At 40.4% G+C, this 22,891-nt stretch overlaps 1 protein-coding gene across 2 annotated transcripts in view; it reads right to left on the minus strand.

Moving 5' to 3' along the window:
- Positions 1 to 761: 761 nt before the first annotated feature.
- The window catches only part of OGDHL (oxoglutarate dehydrogenase L), a 49,430-nt gene continuing 27,300 nt past the window's right edge, over positions 762 to 22,891 (minus strand). For both annotated transcript variants that reach the window (XM_054277196.1, XM_054277197.1), the window contains exons 13-23: positions 22,031 to 22,133; positions 21,297 to 21,425; positions 19,151 to 19,301; positions 16,955 to 17,082; positions 10,611 to 10,789; positions 6,944 to 7,015; positions 6,001 to 6,126; positions 5,314 to 5,386; positions 3,099 to 3,262; positions 2,407 to 2,561; positions 762 to 1,695 (exon numbers count right to left, since the gene is read on the minus strand). In XM_054277196.1, the coding sequence (XP_054133171.1) occupies positions 1,572 to 1,695; positions 2,407 to 2,561; positions 3,099 to 3,262; positions 5,314 to 5,386; positions 6,001 to 6,126; positions 6,944 to 7,015; positions 10,611 to 10,789; positions 16,955 to 17,082; positions 19,151 to 19,301; positions 21,297 to 21,425; positions 22,031 to 22,133 (1,404 nt within the window). In that variant the 3' untranslated portion in view covers positions 762 to 1,571. The remainder of the gene's footprint in view (positions 1,696 to 2,406; positions 2,562 to 3,098; positions 3,263 to 5,313; positions 5,387 to 6,000; positions 6,127 to 6,943; positions 7,016 to 10,610; positions 10,790 to 16,954; positions 17,083 to 19,150; positions 19,302 to 21,296; positions 21,426 to 22,030; positions 22,134 to 22,891) is intronic.

A 22,891-nucleotide genomic window follows, 5' to 3' on the forward strand; every position in this document is an offset into this window, starting at 1 on the left:
CTCACCTCACCATTCCCTCTGCCAGCCAGAACACAGAGGGCAGAAAGCCTCCTGCACTACACAGGTTAGTGCTGCAGAAACCTGCACTCACAAGGCCCACTCAGAGCCAGTTCTCCTGGGGCAGAGGGAACAGGACTTCTGACAATACTAGTTCTTATGTCAAGAGGAGAGAGGAAAGCTGGGCTCACCTGCCTTCTAGCACTATGGAGGAAGCACAACAATGCTTCTCTGACCACCCTGCCATGCAGTGCCTCCCCAGAAGCCAAGCACTAGTTCCCAGCAAGAGAAACAGCCCCTGCTGCTCTCTCCCCTCCAGCACTTGCTGTACATCAGCCCCCTGACACAGAGCAGCTCTTGAGGAGGTTCACTTTTAAGCCCATACTCAAAGTACATGGCAGTTGAGATACTAATTGACAGATAAACGTAAGGGACCAAAAAAATCAAACACTACTTGTGCAAAACCATAGCATGTGCTTTTGGTAAATCTGCAGCTGTTGCTTGCCCACCTTCCTCTAAAAAAAAGGGTGAGCAAATCAGGAATAGCCATTTCAGAGCTGAATTATTATCAGCAAGGAGGTGTGAGGTAGGGAATAGCACTGGACAAAGCAGAAAACCAACTGCTTGTTGCAAAAACAGATTTCTCATCCAAACACCATCTTGTAATGGTCAAGGAAAAGCATATCTTAGTATTATGGAGAGGGAAAGACTTCTCATCCAAAACAAAGATGTTTACAGGACCCCACTGTTCCCTAATACCACAATTCCCTAATACCAGCATCAAAGCAGGCAGCCCAGGGAGCAGGAGCACCTCTTACTTTTGAAGTCATTTGATGCTGAATTCTCCTGGTGATCACCCACTGCTCTGTCAGCTGTGATCTCATGTACACTTCTTCCCTCTTCAAGTATCCCCAAACAACCTTTTCTTGGTCCCTTTTACTTCTGCCCTTCTTGACCTCATATCTAAGTGGTTTATGCTACTTTCTGTTATCACCACTTGAACAACTCTGTAATGTGACTCCCTGTTTCCAGCCTCCTCCTCACACCTCCAGGTTACCTCACCATCTCCTTCCAACAAACACAGCTGGTACATTTCTCTACCAAAGTCATCTACTAACTCTGCTTTTCAGTTTCATTACTTTCTCTGATATATAGACAGAAATAAGTAATTTCTTTTCCTTGTGGTAATGACTCTTGTGTGCATAACTATGGTGCTGTCCATGCCTGCTCTACTTACTTACAGTAATTAGACAGTGCCCACAGACAGAGATGAACCTCACCAAGCACACATTGCATTCTGGGATAGGAGAAGCTTCTTGTGTCAAAGAGGTCCCAATTTAAATAGACAAGTGACAAAAATGGTGGAAGATAAGCTGGAATTTTTTTTCCTTATAAACTAAAAAGCAAGGTACAGAGTAATGAAGACAGCTGCAGGATCCTTTTATTTGGTAAAGCAAAAAATACATACTTTCCAGTATTCTCCCCACTTTCCTTTTGGATGCAATGTTTTGAGAGACTACCAGACATCCAGACTGGATGTCCCCTGCAGTCAGAGACAGGTCAGGGCCCTGCAGTTAGAATGTCTTTCCCTCAAAGGCCTCCAGGTTGAAAGCTGTATCCAAAAACCTTCTGAGTGACACCAGATGTGTGTTCTTGTTGCCTGTGGCAGCTGCAGCAGCAGGCTCTCGGCCAACATACCTTCACAACAAAAAAATTGGGCAGACAGTGAGGTGAGAAGAGACACTATTTTGACAATAACAAGCATGAGAACATGCTATTTCATGCATTCAAATCAGCTTGGCAGGTTTGGATATTTAGTCATCAATCTTTCTTAAATAAAAATCAATCTAAGTTGTACCAAGTTACACCTTCTGGTCAGCTTCCCTCTCTTTCCTACCACCACTGTTAAGCTGTGTCTTCTTCCCATCCCTCCCAGGGCAGCCAGGTACACTGTCTCATAACTAGGTAACTTGCTTTTAGCAATGAAGACTCACATTCCTTTGACAGCGGCATGGGCAGATCTGAGAGTTAATCATTTAAAATAAATGCAAAAGTGCCTGAACTGAGCTCACAACAGCTGTTTCCTGCAGAAACCTAATATCTGGAATGAAATTCTTAAAATGACAGAATCTTAGAGAAAAGAGAGCTAAGTGCTGGGCTAAGTAGCAATAAATACAGACCTAGTTGCTACTGATCTTCTTTTAGATCTACAAGGAGGAGCTATATGTGCATCTTATATTTGAGAAATAATTGTCTACATTTTTCCCTTCTTCACCCAAGAACCCAGACTCAGAGGTTTTGATTTGTGAAGAAGCTGACTTACCCATAAATACCTGAAAACAATCCCAATCAAATTTAAAAGCAAACGCATGAGCCCAGGAGCCAGAGCAGTTGTTTAAAGTCTCATACCAGATGGGTCGAGTGCGGTTCACAATAGTGCGGAAACGAGGTCTGACGTAATCGTAATAGCCACTGTTTTTGTGCTCCTCCTGACACCACACCAGATCAGCAGTTGGATACTTCTCAAGCTCTTCTTTCAGCAAGTCAAAGGGGAATGGTGAGATCTGGAAAAGGAGGGTAATAATTGTCAAGGCTTTCTCTTATGTGGTAATAGCCCACAGTGAGTCATTACTTTTCCATGGAGAGTGACTCATGTTTCTCTAATTGATTTAATGCTCAGAAATGAGTACACAAGTATTTTATAGTTGTGTTGGTATGAACAGAAGTAGGTTGTAGTCCAGACCACCTGCACTCCTATGCCTTCTTTAGTGAAGTAGCTGTAGCATGCCCTTAATCAATGAATGATAACATAACTTCAAAGGGCACTATTCACAACATTTAATGCTAGCAGACTGCATATTCAAATTTCAGGTGCTATGATATTGTAATCTTAACTCTTCCAGAACAACATAACAAAGTGATCAAGTTTTCTGGATCTCATTGTCCAGTATGCTGTTGATGTGTTCCTTCTCCACAAGGCCACAAAGGATTAGAATATGTCTTGTAAGATGCTAAGTGCTAGAAAAATGCTATCACCATCCATTCTAGGAGAGAGCACAGGAACCCCCACCACCCTGTCTTCTGAGGATCAGGGAGCTCACCTGTTCAAGTCTGGTTATAGCTACTTGTTTCTCCAGGTCTTGGTTCTTTCTCTCTTTCACAAGGTCATAGTAGACTTTTCCTGTGCAGAGAATCACGCGCTTGACCTCATGTGGTTCCTCAGCTGCTGGCCCATTCTCAGGAATCACACGTTGGAAACTGGTACCTAGTTGGAGCACAAATTAGAAAAAGTGCCCTCAGTGGACCTGACATTTCAATAAAGCAGCCCAGGAAACAGCCCTTTAGTCCTTTACTGAGCAAGCAGTAGGTTGCAGGGATAAAAAGGGTTCTCCTGCCTCTCTGGTCCTATTTTTCCCACTGGTAACTTGCCTAAAGTGACTTTCAGCAGTTCTGTTTCAAGAAGTTAGAGGATTTCCAATAATCCAGTCTTTCACTACACTCAACAGACAGAATCATATCAACAGCAGACTGTTTTTCAGCTTTGTGCTGTGCATTACATCTTTAATTTTAAATTGATTGGGCAGCTCAACTTTGCTTCCAGTTTGGGGTTTTTATCCAGAGAATCACCTGAACTATTCTCTTCCTTCTTTCCAAGATTATCTCAACCATGTAACATTAATACAGCTTTACAAATCTCAGAATAGTCTATAAAAACAAAACACATATCCGTAATGCAACTAAATCTGGCAACTGCAGAAATATCTACCCAAGCACACACATTACTGCTGTATGTTTGATTTAAACTTCTGTTTCAGAGCTAAAACAGCAATAGCCAAAGCAAGAATTAGCACAGAGCTGAGCCATATGTATAAATGCTAATGTACAAGTACCATTTCAGATGCATATCTTCAATGCTACCACCTCCCAGGAGTACAATTTTGCTTGGGATACTGGAAGAGGGACTTGATAGTCTAAAAGATCTTTTTCTTTGCTCTCCTATATGATTGAGTAGAACTATTTCCACATTAAACAACTGCAGGGTAGCAGACAGCAGCTCAACCTCCTATTCTGAATCAGCACACCCCCTTAGCAGGAGAATAAGCTCCTGTTTGAATCATTTATCTTGGGGAAGAAAAGCAACAGCACAAACATATCAAAGAAGAACTGATTTATATCAGAATTATCCTGTCCCACTGAACAGCAGAATTCATCATTAAAAAAGACTGAATCTGTGCTTCATTGGGTCAGCTGGAGTCAATCTTCCTCTCTCTCAGCCTTCAATTAAAAGCAGAGCAAAAAGGGTTAGCTGAGAGTCAGAAACACTTTATTACCTGCTGTCCTCTTCAGCAGAAACATGAAAGTATGCCAAAATTCAATGTTAATTTGGAGTTTGGCCACTACTGAGGTTAGCCTGAAGTAGAAGGGACTCCCAAGACAAAGTGACAAATCCCAAAGCCTAAAGAATTTCTAATCTGACCCATTCTACTGAGCTTTTAAACAGTAATAAAAACAGCAAATACCTTTGCTTGAGAAGCAGATTTTACACACTTACAAAAATAAAATAATACAATATTTAAGCACACTTATACAGTGTAAGTTGCTTTTAAAAAACTGAGCAGTTGCTCTCTTCTGACAGTAGTCAAGACCTCACTGGAACTGGAGATAGACCAGCACACCTATGCCCACATTCTCACTCTGAAGAGTGACTTTAATCCCTCACTCATTACATGTCACTGCATTTCCTGATGCCACTGCAACACAGTGCAAGGCAGGACAAAACCATTGCAGTGTTTGATATTCCCCTTGCAGTCACTGTGTGTCTCTTGGTGCTGATGGCGTGCCAACAACAGCTCTGAACTCACTGGTCTCACTTTAGATCACTGGTGTGACACAGCAGCCCCAAACCAAGCACTGTAACAAGAACTGGGCACATTATTCTTCCAAATGGGCCCAGTGTAATTACAACCTATCCCTCAGTCATGGGGGCAGGAGGCATGGGCAGTACAAAGAACAATTACATATTTAAATGAAGAGAAAAAGGGCAGAGTGGCATAGAAGCCTCTTGAGGGGAAACTGCAGAGATGGGAATGCACTTACCATTAAGTTTAAGGGTTAAGGTTACAAGATAAACCTGTCAAAATTAAGAACCTATTTGTGAAAGCAAAGTTTTCAGCAGAAGTCCCTGCTAGCTCTCACTATGGCAGCTCCACAGGAATTATGCCAAAAGAGAAGACAAACTCTGCAGAGCAGAGTCAGAGTCTGACATGCAACTTGGTATAGCTAATTATTTCCCCACAATACTTTGAGGTGACCTACCAGATACCATTTCATCAAAACTGGATTTAGCTTCTGGATGCCTCAGCAGTGACTTGGGTGTCAAAACAATCAGCTGTAAGACAGAAATTTTTCCAAGACTCAGGAGCTGCTTTTTCTTCATTACATATGCAACATTTGTAACTCTGTGCACACAAAACCCACAAACTGAGTATGACAGAAAATAAATTAGTATGAACAGCAAACACAGTAAATTTTTCCCCTGTTTTGAAAGCCATGAAAGTTTCAAAATTATTCAGAAGATTTGGGTAGCCTACTCTTTTTACAGGTTCTCAAAACTCACTGCTTATGCTTTTTTTGACAACAAAATCAAATCACAGGCTATGAACCAGAAAAACATTCAAGAGTTGCATCTTGGGTCTTTGAAGTTCCAGCAATTAGACATGCAGATGATAGTTCTGCAACCTGTAAGCTACATCACTAATATCTCGACAAGCTCATCTGAAGATCTGCATAGCCAGATGGAAGCAAAGCTGAAAATCAAGTTTTAGAGCCATAGTAAATCAGAGCTGAGCTTCTTTCCATCAAACTGGCAACTTCAACGTGTGTTCAGTTAAGGTTTTTCACCAGAAATCCTCATCCTTTTCAGCAGTGTGCCATATGCAAAGGCCACTCCTTGTCTGATGGCTAATTTAGCTGGAATAATCAAGTCCATTCAGGTAACCTTACCGGCTTTCTGAATGGCAGCAAGATCTGCCTTCGGAGGACATGGAAGTAATTGGCTGGAGTAGAACAATTCACCACAATCCAGTTGCAGTCATACAGCTGGGAAACTTCAAAATGCTCAGTGAACTCCTGAGAGAAACATTAAAGGCATTAGAAAAATGTCTGAAAGATCAGATAAAAGGCTTGAAAACCATCCTTCTATTTCTGACTCTCAAACTTCTTTCCTCAAAAATTTTATTTAGCAGCTCTCAGCTGAGATTGTTTTATTGGCTAGGGAACCATCTCTACAAAGCATCGTTTCTGTTTCTATTTCTTCCCAAAAATTTACGCAAATCAATATGAAAAGTTTCCATTAATTCAGAAAAGATGGGAAGTCCAGGAAGGAAGACTGAAGAGGACTAGGATATCAGCAGGTGGAAGAAACAAAATAGAACCGCTTTGAAAGAACGTTAAACTGTAATTCATTTTTTAGTGTACAGTTGGCTTTCACTCTCTTTCCCATCCTGTACAGCTGTGTACTTTATCTGTAGAAGTGAATAGCCAATCTGTGAAAGTCTTAGCCCAATCAAAATTAGAAGCTGCTTATTTTTGTGTTCCTAGCAGTACAATTTAGCTCCACTACAAAGAGCCAGGCTAGTCTCACTTGACCTCCTTTAGAAATTGGCTGGAGACACCTATTTGCAGTACACACAGCAGTATAAACAAGCGGGATCACGGGCCCTGAGGAACAGCCATAAAAAGATCATGCTGCCAGAGATTAACTGTATGTGACCTCAGCTTTGTAATGAGCAGCAATGCTGCAGACTTCCATTACCTTTACTGGGATCAAGCTAAAGTTACACCAAGACTTGAAGCTAAATCCTAACCTGCCATACCTAGCAAAAAGGATACTACTAACAGAAAATCTCTGGGATGTGAAAAGCAAGAAAAGGACAAAACTACTTACTGGATAGGCATCAGAATCATCATTGCTCATCTGCAGAAACCTCTCAGGCCTGGCTGATGAATGCTCTGGACCCTGGTAAAAGTATCATTTAAAACCATGTTAAAGAGCCAATTGAGCAGTTAGACATCAGTCTAGATCACTCACTGCATGAGTACCTCCTGTCCCCTCTGCACCAGCTGCACACCTGCCCCCCAGCCAAAGGCATCAACAACAGCAGTGGGAGACAGGACAGAATTCCTCATCTTCTGCTTTCATAGGAGTTTGGGTTTCACTTGTATTTCCAGCTGTTTCTGACAGCTGCAAGTGATTTCTACCCTCAGACTAGCTGCAGAATGAAGACCACTGGAAAGGCAGTGGGTCCATGTGGGCACAACAATCACCTTGCTAATGCAGAGCAAACAGGAGCACCAGGAATGTCAGGAAGAGAAGCACTGGGTGCCTCAGAGAACTGCAGGGACTCACTCTTCGTGTATGCTGAACAGAAGCAAACACAAAGTTAACTGCTGACCACTTCTGCTGTATTAGCAACAAAAGCAGGCACAGGATCTCTCCTACTATTGTTCACTGTTCTGTACAGGACCAAATACTGAGATGAATGCTTTAGCTAAAATGGATCAAAATACACACACGCATTATCTGCCAGACTAACCTACGATTAATTTCTGCCTCCTCAGGAGATATTTTATGTTCTGTCATTACTGAACTCCCATCCACCGTCTCAGTAGCAGTACCCATGGCAATTACTTGAATTGCACAAATGCTGTTAGCTCCATTTTACATTAGCAAAACATGGATACTGGCCACAGAAATAATCAGGAATAAGGAATGTCGCAGAACCTGTTGTTTTTCCTTTTCATGTCCCTGTTTATAAAGGATAAGAGAAAGCTGTGAGGAGTGTGAGAATGCAATGTGCTGTTTTATGTATTGCTATTTCTGACAGCCTTGGCTTGTTCAAGTGACAGGTGCCCTTAGGAAGGGTTTTCATTTCACACAGCTGTTAAGTATTTTAACCCAAAGACAAACTATTACACCTCTCAACTCTCTCCACGTCTCCTAAGTTAATAATGTTCATAAAGAGATTTCTTCTTTTTTATAGCTATCTCTCATAGTAACTTCCTCTATTGAAATCTTAACTCATTAACTCCAACATCAGTTATTATTCTGACAACTGGTGGTCCCCCTTGACTGAACGCATCCTCCTTCCTAATTCCAAGTGCAGGATTCCAGCTCCATAGGAGGGACTCAAAGGTGATCCAAGGGCTGGAGCACCTCTCCTATGAAGGCAGGCTGAGAGAGTCAGGATGGTTCAGCCTGGGGAAGAAATGGTTCCAGGGAAATATTTTACAGCACCTTACAGTACCTAAAGGGGACCTACAATAAAGCTGGAGAGCTACTTTTTATAAGGTCAGGTAGCAATAGGACAAGGGTGAATGGCTTTAGGCTGCAAGAGAGCAAGCATAGGTTTGATACAAGGAAGAAAATCTTTGCTGTGAGGGTGGCAGGCACTGGCACAGGCTGCTCAGAGCAACCTGTGGATACCCCGTCCCTGGAAGCGTTCAAGGCCAGCCTGGATGAGGCTTTGAGCAGTCTCTGGTCTAGTGAAAGGCTCCCTGCCATAGTGAACAGGTTTGAACTAGATGGTCTTTACAGTCTTCTCCAACAAAAACCATTCTAGGACTCCATGATTCAGTCTGCTTCATGGACTAAGGGAATTCAAAGGAAAAAAACATTCTGTTGGCAACAAAGGTATAACACAAATAGCCTAGAACTGTGCCTTGTATCACTGCTCCTTAGAATTCTGCCTCCACTTTTGAGGTACCAAATAATGTGGTCACAGACAGGAAAGGACTTGAGAGCAAGGAGCAAAGCTGCAGAAAACTGTGGTGCACAGTAGAGTAGCAGCCCAGTTTATTGCAGCACCTCTGCTGTTCACATCTGTTTGCTGTAAATCAAATCCTGCACTAAGCATGGCACACACAGCACAAAACCCAGTGCTTCACAGGCACACTGCAGTCAGTACACTGGGAACAGAGATGTTACCAGCAAACAATTACAGGAGAGGCAGGTGAGGCTTTCCCATCACTCACACACTGCCCCAGCAACAACCTCAGTCCAGAGCCTCAGTGTTCACATCCATCTTGGGCTTCTGTGCTGACACCACCAATCAGACTGCCAGCAGCTACTGCGTGGGATGGGGTAGGGTTTATCTCTGCTGTGACCACCTATCCAGTGAGACCTATACTGAATCCATTAGCTACTTTCAGAGGAGTCCCCAAGGAGCCCTTAGGCTGCATAGTCTTTCAATCACAGCCAACTTGCCTGTGAATGCATGACCTAGAGGTGAAGGGATCCATATCCCATTAAGAATCCTTCCCCAAATCATCTTGTCCCCAACACTGTAGTTATACAAAGACTAGTCCTCCTGTAATGAAAAGGTCCTCTGGGAAGAGAAAAAGATTTTAGCAGCCTGGTGGGATTCTGAAATATTCCAAAAGCAGCTGACACTAGTAGCAAAATAAGCATGTTTCAGAAGACCTGTGCAAATCTTCTCTGCCAAGTGGCTATGGGAAAAAAAAAGATTAAATGTATTCTAAGTAGCAGAGAACCAGCCCCTTAAGCTGAGTGCTTCCCTGCAGAGGACCACACCTCCTGCTGAGGGCTCATTCAGGTTGTCCCCTCAGGATACAGTTAAAAAAATTAATTTATCAAAACCCTTGTGAACAGCATCAGACCCATTATTCTTTAAGCACAATGGATGTGGAAAGCCATTCATAAGACATGAATGCACCCCAGTGTATCAGCACAGGATCATAATTGAATGGAAATAAACGAACTTGTTTGTGAGAATAGAAATGACACAGTTTGTGGTGAAAAGGTCTAAAGCATTTATACAGCTGGAGATTGCCACTGTGGCACATACTATGCTTTTTTAAATAGAAAACTAGAAACATACATGCAACAATTCATGAAGGCTAATGTATTTGAAAAGGAGAAAATTAACCTTGCCTGACATGATGCTTATGTAAACTTAAAAAGAATTTAAAATGTTTGAAGAACAATTCTGCTGCTGATACGAACTTCATGTAACTTTATACACAGGGTGTGCCCACACCCTTTCCCTCTAAGACATTGCCTAGTTCCTCCTACTAGCCACCAAAGAAGAGAGTCAACAACTAGTAGAAATATCTTCTTTTCCAGAAAGATGAAGATTTCTTATTATATCAAAATTGACCAAGGTCAATGATTTTTGAAGACATTTTAAAGTTGTTTTATATCATTTCATAGCAAAAGAAATTAGTGCAGAATTTATACTTCATGCAAAATAAAATCAAGCAAGCACTCTCAGACATGATTTTTTTCATATTGTACACTGAAATACAGCTTTCTGAGGAAAGAAGGCAGTGTCTAATGGAAAGTTACCAAAGAAGAGAGAAAAAAAAGGAAAAAAAAATGGGAGAAGTGTACATGCCACTAACAAGGACACAAAGCTAAGAGCTCAGAAATGTTTCTCAGGGTTTTCTGGTTTTCACCAGTCAATCTATCTGAATTCTTATAACACTGAGGCAGCCCTACATGCTCAACAGTGCATGTGGGGATCCCCATCCCCGTTTGTCTTTCCCAGCTGCAGAGGGCAGTGCAGCCAGCCCTCCCCTCGGCACGTGCTCACCATTCCTTCCATGCCGTGCGGCAGGAGCAGGACGATCCCGTTGTGCCGAACCCACTTGGCCTGGCCGGAGCTGATGAACTGGTCGATGATGCACTGAGCCGTGTTGTGGAAGTCCCCAAACTGGGCCTCCCAGCACACCAGCGCGTTGGGACTCGCCATAGCGAAGCCAAGCTCAAAACCTGACAAGCAAGCAGGCACGAGAAATAGAAAAAATAGAAAATCAACAGATTTCCTGAAAATTCTGTTCATTCCTCGCTAAAAATTAAAAATAAAACCAACCCAAAATTACAGCATGAGCTGGATTTTTGGAGCCCCATTATAAATCATGCAGTTTTCAACAGTACCATTTCCAAGCCTGACTTCAATCCTTCAAACTTTTCCTCAAACACTTCAATATCATAAGAGGTTTAAATAATTAAACCCCCACCTTCCTCTCCAACTTTAATGCTTCCCTAAAAGCTCACTACTATCTTCTCCTGTAAAAATGCACTTACAGCTAAGTTAAAGAGTTATTTATTAATTTTTATATTTCCACAGCCCTACACAATGTTATCATCTGCCTATGAGAGGGGGAAAGAAAGACAAAGAAAATTACTGATGACATCCATTTTCATTCTACAGACATGATCCTAGTCTTCAGATCTTCCAAAAAATTTGAATGTAACAGCTGCATGGCAACACATCTGGGACTTGGATAAAAAGTCCTTTCTGAGACAGGGCTAAGGACCTTTAGGTTTCTGCTTCAGTGTTAAAGTATTTGATCTCTGTTCATATTTTCCTTTGACCCTTTGATATAGCAGAGCCTGGAGTGCTGAATGAATACCTGTACTCAGATTCTTCACCTATAGTTTGGAGTGATTATAACCAAAAAGTTTAAAGCTCTCAGTAAAAAGCAGAGCTATATATCAGTGCTCTGGGTGTAGAGGTTCTGAGTGAGGCAAAACTGACTCGCTACACACAGAGAATAAATATGTAATTAATAGATACATTTCATGTTGAAGCTCTACACAGAATATAATGATCTGGTTTGAAATACAGAGTTCCAATATGGGAGTACTCTCATTGAAGCTTACCCCACTAGATCAACTAACTTTTGGGTCTTCATAGTCTACTCCTTGGTAATTCCAACCCAGTTTTTCATTTACCACCCCTATGGCAAGAAATCTTTGAGTCACTTGGCCTTTAGACTACTGATCTCTGAACAGTCCATCCATAACTCCAGCAGATGCTCATGGTCCCACCAAAAGGCAACTGATACCGTAGAGGCCAAAAAAACGCTGCAAAGTCAGACAGACTGCCCTTTGTCTGTGAGTGCCTATGATGGGTTATTACCAAAGAGAATGACTTTTTCTGGCCTTGCCTTTGGCCTGACTGCCTGAACAGCCTTTCCTTCAGCCTTTCCTCCATCTCTGGCCTCCTTGTTTGTGTAATTCCATGGTTCTTAACACAATGAAAACAAGGGGAAAATTTACACAACTCCATCAATCATATTCCCAAAGGTATCTGAAAAATAGATTTCCCTAGATAGGCTTGAATCCCATTCTAATTTTACACAAGCATTAAGAGACCATTTCTACTGATTGGGTGACATGGTTGAGAAAATATGCAATATGTTCAAGACTTATTTGTGCATATGCTGCTCTCTGTAAAGGTGGGGTAATCTTACTTTTAGAGAAGCACAAACTGAGGTCTTGACCACTCAAGAATTATCAATAATCAAACAGTGATTTTCAAAGGGTATGGAGCTCAGTGCATACTTCAAATTTGGTCCCAGCACACATATAATTCTACTTCATGTATGAAAGATCACCTCTAATATTCACATGGAAAAAGGAGTATAATTTCTCATTTCCTATCTTGTTGACAACTTCACACTAATCTCTGCAGGGTAAAAATGTTCTAGCTGAAGCTACATCGAAAAATGTGATCTTAACACAGATACCATTTGCAAGCTTTCTGACAGCTATAAAATTGTCTAGGAAAACATATCCAATTGTAATCTATACATTCTGATTAGTATTTTGAGAAAAATGTTGCTGAGACTACTATTTCATGGCACATGTGTCTGTGGTATACACATTTTTGGTAAACCAGAACTCAATTTTCCACCAGGGAAATGACAATGAGAGTTACTAAATTAAAACTATTCCAATCATGATTGTAGCAGTGGAACAGCTTTAACTCTTGACAGACTTAGAAGTCTGTGAAGAATTACTACTACTACCTTCATGGGGAGAAAATTGCTTAAAGAACAAGATCTGAACTGCTAAATTAAAAAAAAAGTGCTGGTGGAGAGAGATCTAGACAGAGCAAGGTAAACAGCCCAAGAGAGGGTGACATGTTCCCTTGAAAGGGATTTGTATGGGCACCAGAGTCAAGATCAGGGAATGTGACCCAAAGGAGAAACTCTCCACTGTTCTAGAGATGGGACATGAACTGCAGGGGAGCAAGTTCCTACTCAAGTCCCTCATGAGAACTGAGCATTTCTTTGAAATCCTTGCAAATATTGTGGGTTTAAAGGATTAACTCCTACCCAGCTAAAAACAGAGAACAGGTTGGAGCTGTGAGGAAATCCAAATCCAGGCAGCAAAATAACTTTCAAAGAATGTCAGGTAAGGAATCTGCACACCCAAAGGGTGTTGGAGTGCAACCATTCAGCTCTAAACAGTAGGCAGCTGCTCAGGGCTCAGAGCACACCAGGGCACAGGGAACCAGGAACCAGCACAGCAGTTTGGAAAACTTCTACACTGAGGAGACAGAGGGAAGAAAAATACACAGCACTTGATTAAGGCTGCAAAGCTAATGTTTCAATTGCTGGAGTTCATTATGGTCCCTAGATGACAGACCTAGCAGAAATGCTTGCTTCTATTAGTCCAGTGCCTGCTGTGCTCCCTCACTGTTCTTCTGCCACTCTGGCACAGAAAGAAGTGCTGCCAAGCCAAGTGGCAGCTCACACAGCATACTGTGCTGTGTTTTTCTCTACAGCACTTTGATGATTGTCATAAGAATAGCTGGTTTTCAATTAATGTAAGTAAGGCTACAGCCATAACTTAATTCAATATGATTTTAAAGTGACTTAGGGCTTGAATGTTAACTAATGGTTAAAAGGGATTATCAGTACAAGGATTTTATGTCAGAATGAAGAAAGGTTCAAAGATTTTTGCTATCTTTAACAGAAATTCTAAGCACAGGGATATGCATCCTTTCACAGACCCAAACACAGCTCAGGACAAAGTGAAGTTAGTACCCATTCTGGTGGCTGACTGTGTTGAGCAGGGAGACTGATGCTTTCTCAGAACTCCATGCAGATGCCATTGATTACTGAAGCCTGTCCTAGTTCCTAACACAATTTCTGTCAGGTATTTGTATTTGCTACCCCTAACTTTAAAAATACATTGTTCTGACTGAGCAATAATACTACATATTCCATCCTAGGTGTGTACTGCAAAAAAAAAAAAAAAAAATTAATACCTGTCTTCTTCCTTTCATCTTTTGCTTAAAACTTGACTTTTTCCCTTGAAAAAACTGTACTCCAAGTCTCATGGTTCAGGAATTTCCTGAACTACACACAATTCCAAGTCTACCTTGCCCTGAAAGGTCCCAGTATAGAATGCCCCAGCCCAAGATCTCTCAAAGGCAGTACTGAATCTGACAAAGAACCCCACCTCTTGGTTAGAGACTCAACACTACACAAGTCATTCTGAGGGCTGTAAAGAAAGACAGGAAATCCTTTCAAGTCTTAAAAATATGTTGAAGAGCTAGAATGGAGCATCTGTAATTTACTTTTGTTTTTCTCCTCTATCCTAATCAGCAAGTAAGTTCAGACAAACATCTTTTGCTTACATGACTTCTCACAGCCATCACTTAGACTTCCAGATATTCAGTTTCAGTACAAGGGAAAAATAAGCAAGGCAAGTGGATGCACAAATAAATTATTATAATCTGGGTATAACTAAGAATAGTAGACATAGGATGTCAAACAAAATTATCAGAGGTTGTTAAATACTCTAAATTATCAGAGATTGTTAAGTACTCTGATTTAATGCCCAGCTTACACCCACTCCACAGTTTCCTGTGGGCAAAACATAAGCAGTTTTCTGAACTACAACTGAACTACAATTGACTTTGTTTTCTTTCTAAGTGAAATCAGTCTTGCCACAGTATCATTTTAATGGAGCAGTGGCTCCCCAGGTGTTCCTAAATACCTCAACTATAGCTTGGTGCAAAACTCACAGCTCTGAGCAGATACCAGCTCTTGGCTTATGTACCTGCCAAGGAAATAATCTGTAGTTATATCATGCTGGGCTGTTTAATCCATGTCTATTTAGCTCTCCCTCCCAGAAACTAAGGAAATACCTAAAGTGCTTCTGAGATGCTGCATGTTAACACAGTCATAAACAAATTTCTAACACCTCTTCACCATTTTTCCCCCTTTCTATTATCTCTCAACTCTCCCTACAGCCACCAAACACTTCATTGCACTAATTCTAAACTGCTTCTTTTAACAGAATTAGACAATGGAAACAGCAGTTAAAGAAAATAAAGTGTTCAGGGGTTTTAGTTCTCCTGAAGAACCAATTCCATGAACTGCAAGCCTTCACTTATTCTTCTATGTATTAAAAAGGAGACCCAGTGATGTTACCAGCCAAATAAATATAAATTCTGATAGCTCTTCTTTGACTCAGAGCCTTAACTAGAAGAGACACATTCACACACAAAACTGTCTCTCTATGGAGGCAAAACACAAGAGTAAACATGTGGGGAAAGGTCAATAAATAAAAGCCAGGAAGAGAGAGAAAACTTCATTATAAAATCACTTAAACACAGAACATGGCATTTTTAGTTTGAAAAACCCCAACCCAACAAACACACAAAAAGCCACATCACTTATCAACTATTTGTACAAATATCTCCTTTACTGTTAGAAATCATCTCAGACATAAGGGATTTAAAGTTCTTGAAAATTAAAAGTATCAATATTATTAGTTTTGGAGAACCTGTCACCTCATCTGCTGAAGCAGAAGTGCACAGAAATGGTATTCTTGTTTTTAGCATACAAACAAAACCCTATTTTACCCTACTGCTTGTATTCAATGAATTTTATTAAATCAGCTTTCACCTATCTTTTGCTGGGTAAGGTGGAAGGGCAATAGTAAGCAGGATGAGATGGAGAAAGAGAAAGAAAGAGAGCCCACTTGGTTAGTTCTGTAAAGAATGCAATTGGGACAGAATTGCCTTCACACCATATCAACACTAAGGCTTCCTATTGAGGTGTTATTTTTGAAACAAAATCAGATTTCAACCATATCCAGACATTTGTCACTTCTTCTGGAATGTAAAAAAACCAAATCCAAGAAACCTATGACCCACTTACCCACAAGCTTTGCAGCAAAACTGTAAATAGGCTCAAATTAAGAAACCCCAGAACACATGGAGAAACAACAGGAAATTGGAAACAATCATTCTCTGAAATTAAGTTCTTGAATTTATCTATACCAATTATTTTTCTCCCGTTTATACACATCCTTGCTTGCACTCTCCTATTTAGAGTTCACCATTACATGTACACAATACAAAAAATGTGATTCTGTTCACACCAATTCTGCCACAGAGCTAGCAAAAATACCTAAAAAATCTGATCTTCAGCCCCTGTTCCAACTGTACAGCTTTATACCACTTGAATTTTAATATTATTAGCAATGGGCAATATGTAGCATTGCAAAAATGACTAAGTAACCAAATATTTCTGAACTTTGAAACAAGCAGCTATCAACTACCACCTTTATCTACTACAATGTTTCAAGTTTTTCCTTCACACAATATTTTACTATCCATAGAATCAGTAACGCTTTTGATAAATTATTAGATGTATTTGTTTTGTGCTCCACATTCCTCTTGCCACCCTCATCATGTCAGAGTAAGGTTATCCATTCTCTGTGGCTGAAGGTAAAATAATTCACTATGATTAATGTTATCACTAAAAAGAATTTGTTTTCTTGAAATAGCACATTCAGAATAGCAGTTCAGATAAGGCCAGGATGGATTTTTTTTATATGTCTATGACAAAGTGTCTCTGGTTTTCTTGTCAGTTCCTCTTAAGAAAGCATCAGGTGAACATTCCAGCACTGCCAAGATCAACAATAGCAGATGGATGCTTTTAACTGAATCCCAAAACTGTAAAATGTGGGGATGCTTGTTTAAGGATGCCAGACCCTGAGAGGAAGAGCTTTGATACCTGTTTCACACATGACCATTTCACAGCTTTTTCCGCCCCATTCTTGTCCTTGCTGAGCTCTGCTTGCTGCCCAGCAGCCCTAGCAAACCCCAGGCAGATGGAGACGTACCCAGGACCCCATACTCGGAGAGGGAGCTGTTGCACACGGTGTAGGGGGCCTGCTGCTCCCACAGGTGGTTCATGGGAACACAAATTCTCTTGTCAACGTCTTGATCATGAAGCACATGGTGACGGTGGCTGCAAAGAGATGTTGGAAGGGATTTATTAGCCAAGAATCATTCTGGGCTTTAACAGAGCTATTTTCAAAGCTAAGGCAGCAAAATTGTGGTCTGGAAAGCAAGCAAGCACCGTGGTCATCTCTGCTACACACAACAACCTGGTCTGGTTGAAGCCATGGGAAATGCAATCACATGTCTAAACACAATTGCTGCACTGTAAAGATTTTTACTGACTATCTGACTTTTTACTGACTACTGACTTTTACTGACTTACTGACTACTGAGGCTTCTCAAGTACTCAGAGAAACTGAAAATACCTCATCGCCAGTAGAACTGGGAGGAAGACAAAAGGATGGGGAAGTTGTTGCTATAAAATAGAATTATTAAAGAAATTCAAAGGAACAAAATTGTTATTAAAAACATTTCCTTCTGCCTTCCTCACAAATTCTAATATTTTCCTTGAAATAATTGTTGTTTGTCTTTGGAAAAAAAAAATGTGATCTTCAGCATTGGAACTTGAAGGAGTTGTATCCTCTTTCCTGCTATTTCCACTCACATGCACCATTTACTGTTCTCTAGAACACCATTAATCAGCATTAGAATAGGGCACCAAGGAATACTACCAAAGCAGATATGACTGAAGTAATTACTGCAATCCATTAACTCTCTGAGCAGACTGAGTGAATCACAGCAATATGTCCAGCTTTACAACCACTAACATCAGGCCAGTTATTGTACTGCTAACAATACTGTGTGTTGTAGAGCTGCCAACACTGAAGTCTGAATCTTTTTGCACTTCCCTTTGCTATAATGAATACTAGCAAAAGAGCTCTCAAATGTATCTAGAACTCAACAATGAAGAGCCAGAAAAAGACTGAACCCTTCAAGGGCAGCACAGGGATGGAAGTAGAGAATAAAAGGGATATTCGCACAGCAGGCAGCTGTTTGGCAGAAATCATTTTTGCCATTTTGTAATTTTGATTTTATCCTTAAGCCAATGACAGAAGACCTAGCTGTTAAGCTTCTTGAGTACAAAGCTTTGTGCTTCCCTAGCAAAAGGTGATTAAGATGAGCATAGATGGCCAGCCAGAAATATACAGACACAATTTGCACACTACAATTGTCAGATTTACTGACAACCCCCTTCCCTCCTTCCTCAACAGCTATCAACAAGAGAAGAAGGGGTCTGGTGCTTCTGTCAGCAGCTTTATCTAGCTTCTACCTATTGATAGTGTTGAGGACTGAAACAGGAAGAAAAGAACCCATCACATGGAATATTGAAAGAAAGAACTATTTTCTAGACATCACTTTAGAAGCTCCAAAATAGTGAAAGCACCCCATCGTGTTGTTTTATTATCACAGCACAGTACATTCAGTTCTTCCCAAACTCTAGCCAATGATATACCAGAGAAGACAGGCACCAAAATTTATTTCTCTCTTCTACAAGCATTCACAATGCAGCACAGTGCAGCATTTACCCCAGGAATTGGCATTACTTCAATGGTTTCAATTAAATACATCATTAACATTTTACTCTACAGAGAATCAGGTAAGGCAGCTAACTGTACATATTTTACCAAGTGATGAGACCTGCCTTCATACAGTCCCACAGGCATTAAAAGTCTCAGTACAAATTTCACTTTAAAAGCCTCACCAACTGGCAACATGTTTGTTCCCAGGGTACACAAACCCCAAGCAGCCACCACTGGAATTTAAGAAACTCAGGATCTGCTACAGCAAGTATCCTCTCTTACTTCCCAGCAATTAGATGGAATGCAACTGCATTTCTTGTTAGAAAGCAGAGGGAAAGATACCATTTCTGCTTTTCAGCAAGAGAAGGTAGAAAGTGTCTAAAAATGCTTGTTCTGGCTTAAATATTATACTTTAAAATGCTGCTTACAGATATACAGGAAATTTGATTACTATTGACTGCAAGAACCTATAGCATTCAGATTAATGCTGAATAAAGAACCCCTATCTCTCCATCCCTGCAGAAGACCATATTTTTTAAACAAATGCCAAGCTGTTTCTCTAAGTGTGGGACTTCAAGAGTTTTAACACCATTTAACAGTTATCTCAGCACTGACCTGAAAGTACCTCTCTCCACATCCTGCCCACTCAGTCGGACGTGGATCCCCTCTTTGAGGACAGAGCCAAAAGCCATGTACTCTGCTAGGGCCCAGTCAACAAGCCTGTTCTCCGTCATCTCCGCGCGCGCTTTCAGAATCCGAGAGAGTCCTGCATGGGAACAAAGATCAGGAATGAATGGATCTATGTCAGAGAGATTCTCTGTTCACATTGCACTCACCATTCTCCTTCCTCATTGCCTAGACTAAGCACAGATACCAAATCAGGGCTACAAACTTTTTCTAGAACTGAACTGCTGGCAAAATAAAACAACTTGCCTCCCGAGTAAACAGCTGTGTAATGTTCATACCCTCTGTTTGAAGAAGTAATGTTGACTGTGTCAGAAAGTACTGAGGACAACTAAAAAGACCCATGGTGAATTTCTTCTTCCTCAAGATTTATTTTCACATCTCCAACACCAAGTACTGTTTTATAAGAGATTGAAAATAGCAATTTGGTTTCTGAATTTTTGTCTTCCTTCCTTTCCTCATTTTTTCTTGGCATTTGTCTTACTGCACTTCTGGATAAGTTATACAGAGAAACAGGCTGGACTGATCAATACTATGAATATCATATAAATAGAAAAACTGTAGCAGCTGCCAATGGATTTTTGGTTGGCAACCAATGGCTGACTTTTCAGTGAAGATTTTATAACCTCGTGAGCCAAAACACAAGTTACAACACTGTCACTTTCAAAGGGAACAAAACTTGACAGCTGCACACAGGTGCTTCCAGCTTTGAGGTCACAAGCCACCTGTATTCACTGGCAATTGATAGCATCTTATTTTCACATCTGCACTGATGATTTTGGTAAGCTGTCTCACATGTCATTTTCCCATATTTCCTTTTCCTTACTTTCCACAATTTTACAGAAAACCACCCCTCTTTCTTCCACATAAAACTCTCATTGAAATTGCTTCATTTTGAGTAAAAAAAAAATCTTGAAAGTTTTCCCTTTAGAATATACTAAACATTTGATTAAAAAAAATAATCTTCCCTTTTTTTTTGCAAGACTGTATGATAATAAGCATTTTCATTCTAGTGAAAGGACAAAGTACATCGAATCTCTGTTTCTCTTCCCTTCTGTTTCTCCACAAATTCTCTCTCACAGCCTTTTAAACTGCATAAAGAACCTAGCATACCATAATTGTTTTGAACCATAAATCTACCTTATATACTGGCAACTGTTCCCTAGTGTCAATGGTTAATCAACTTAGTAACAAGAGACCAATTTACCTTTTAAATAGAATGTCTAATACTAAATTCTATTGGGCAACTACAGTTTTTAATTTATCAGTGTCACAACGAAGTGCACAAATGTGTAGAAGAGTTAAATTTATCCATTAATTGTATCTGCTCAATAAGCCTGTAATTAATAACTAGGAATGCCCAACCATCATTACTTGTGTTTCATCTCCCAAAGGAACAGAAACACATAGAATATTTACAGAAGACAAACTTTATGCTTTGATGGATGACTCCAGAGAGGATTAGCTTTCTCTGTTTAAAGATTTTAAAGAGAAAAAAATCTCTTTATTCCTTATCCTTATTATGTATACTACAAGTCAACAAAAGCAAAAAGATTCCTAAACAAAGGGTCTCCATGCTTCTCCATGCAATGAGCAGGTTATTGTTCCCCATAGTTGCTAGATTTCAACATGCCCATAAAATAAAACGATCTCAGAACTCTGACACAGTGTTGGGGCTCCCCAGTGACACAGGCACTTACTGTAATAGATGCCAAAGAGAGGACTGAATCTTTTCAGAACAAAAGCTAAGACATTTTGGGGAAAAAAGCAAGGACTTGAAGAATGAAAGAAGTTATTAACTTAAGGTTGCAAAGAGACTTCTACCTCCCTCAGAGGAAGATCTATTTTAATGAGGTATGAAACAGAAGTGGTGTGATATTGAAAGAATATTATGCTGAGAACAAGCAGCAGGAACGTAAATGTCACATTCTCCTCACCCATGGAGTGGAAGAGTCAAAGTAAAAAACGTCACAGGCATTTTCCTCTTTGAGAAACGGCCCAAGAACAACTTCTGTGCAGAAATACAAAACTGGAGCAGGACACCAAGCTAGGAGGAGACACAGAGCCTTCAGCTGACCTGAGTGTATTTTGAAGTCCTCCACTGGCACTGAGCTGGCGACGTTGCCGATGTGAGTGAGCAGCTCCTCCGAGATGCCCGTCGGGGGACAGGACATGCTCTTGGGCTCCCCATCCGGGTTAAAGAAACCTGCAAGGACAACGTTGGTCACATGATGAGGGACTGCTTGGGAGATGTGGACATTACCTATAACTTACTCAACAACTCAAGTGACATGCTAAGCAGCAGACTAAGCCTAGTTCTTCCCCTTTTGCTGGGAAACGGTAATTTTGATTGCATGACAACAGCAGCTGATCTTACAGGCCCACAATGATCTATTTTGTTTCTGCTTTCACTCCCTGTGAAGTCCAGCTATGTGGGCAGAGGCTGCCAATAAAAGGCATATGGTACCTCAATCCCTCAAATAAAAATAAATAAATGAATAACTAACATGAGACATACTCCTTCTTCCTGACAGCCCAGACAGTTAACAGTACAGGCAAACCACTTCTCTGCTAAACTGGAAAATGGCTTTTTCAAAGTCACAGCTTACTTTGCACTTTTTTAACAAAAGCATTTATTTTAAGTTGATCTGACAGAATGCTATATTTACTATTAACAGGGGCAAATCAAAGGTCGCATATTCCATTTTAAAGGAATTTTGTCTGATAGAATCTATTTAAATTCTAGATTTTGGACTCAAAATAAAAGCACATTCGGGTAACACTACAATAAGTGAAAGGACAACTGCTTACCAGGCCAAGGTGAATCCAGCCAGTGCTTGATATGAAGGATCTTATTATCCTTAGATCTAGTATATGCTTCTTCACATATTTTGTCATACTTTGCAATTTCTTCCTGTAGTTTTAAAATGGATAAATATAACACCCTCATATCTTACAGATGACACCTCTCATTCAGCATGACAATATCAGCTATTTAACTCCATGAGAAAATTTAGTTACAATAATACAAAGAAATAAAATTAATTTTATCTAGCATCAAACTTCTAGAAGTTTGGGATTCTAGAAGAAAGGGAAGATTATTTTTTTTAATCGAACATCTAGCCTTCTAGAAACATGCTTACACACATCACTCTAAATACATCATTTCATGGGACAGGTGTTACAGAGGAGTGTACCAAGAGCTGAAGCTGCAAGCATTGCTCTTGAATGAGACAACAAATGAAATACTAAATATAATTTACAGTCATACTTCTAAGATCAAAATCATCCAGCTGTCATCCTTCTGGCTATGAAAGTCACTAAAGTTTGGAAAAGAAGTTTCCAAAAAATTAGTCCGTCTGGGAGAGTCTAGCAAAGAACCTGCTGGCCACATCTCTCAAAGGCAACAGAGAATGCCATATTCCACAGAGGCAGAACACCTCTGCTATACCTGTGTTTCAACCCAGAATCACACTGAAGTTATTAGCTAATCTTAAAGGAATTAGCAGCAATGTTGAGCTCAGTCTGTGCAGGCAAACATCCATCCAAGATCCTAGATCCAGTCACCAAACTCCATGGTGCCTCTACTGGCATGCTCTTTCAATAAATGATTCAGGAAAGCTACTTCTGCATGAGCTGGGATGCTTCTTACAGAATGCAACTACACAAACT

Source organism: Melozone crissalis, unplaced genomic scaffold (assembly GCF_028551555.1).
Source record: "Melozone crissalis strain CALT ecotype California unplaced genomic scaffold, PUWL_Pcris_2 ptg000019l_1, whole genome shotgun sequence".
NCBI lineage: Eukaryota > Metazoa > Chordata > Aves > Passeriformes > Passerellidae > Melozone > Melozone crissalis.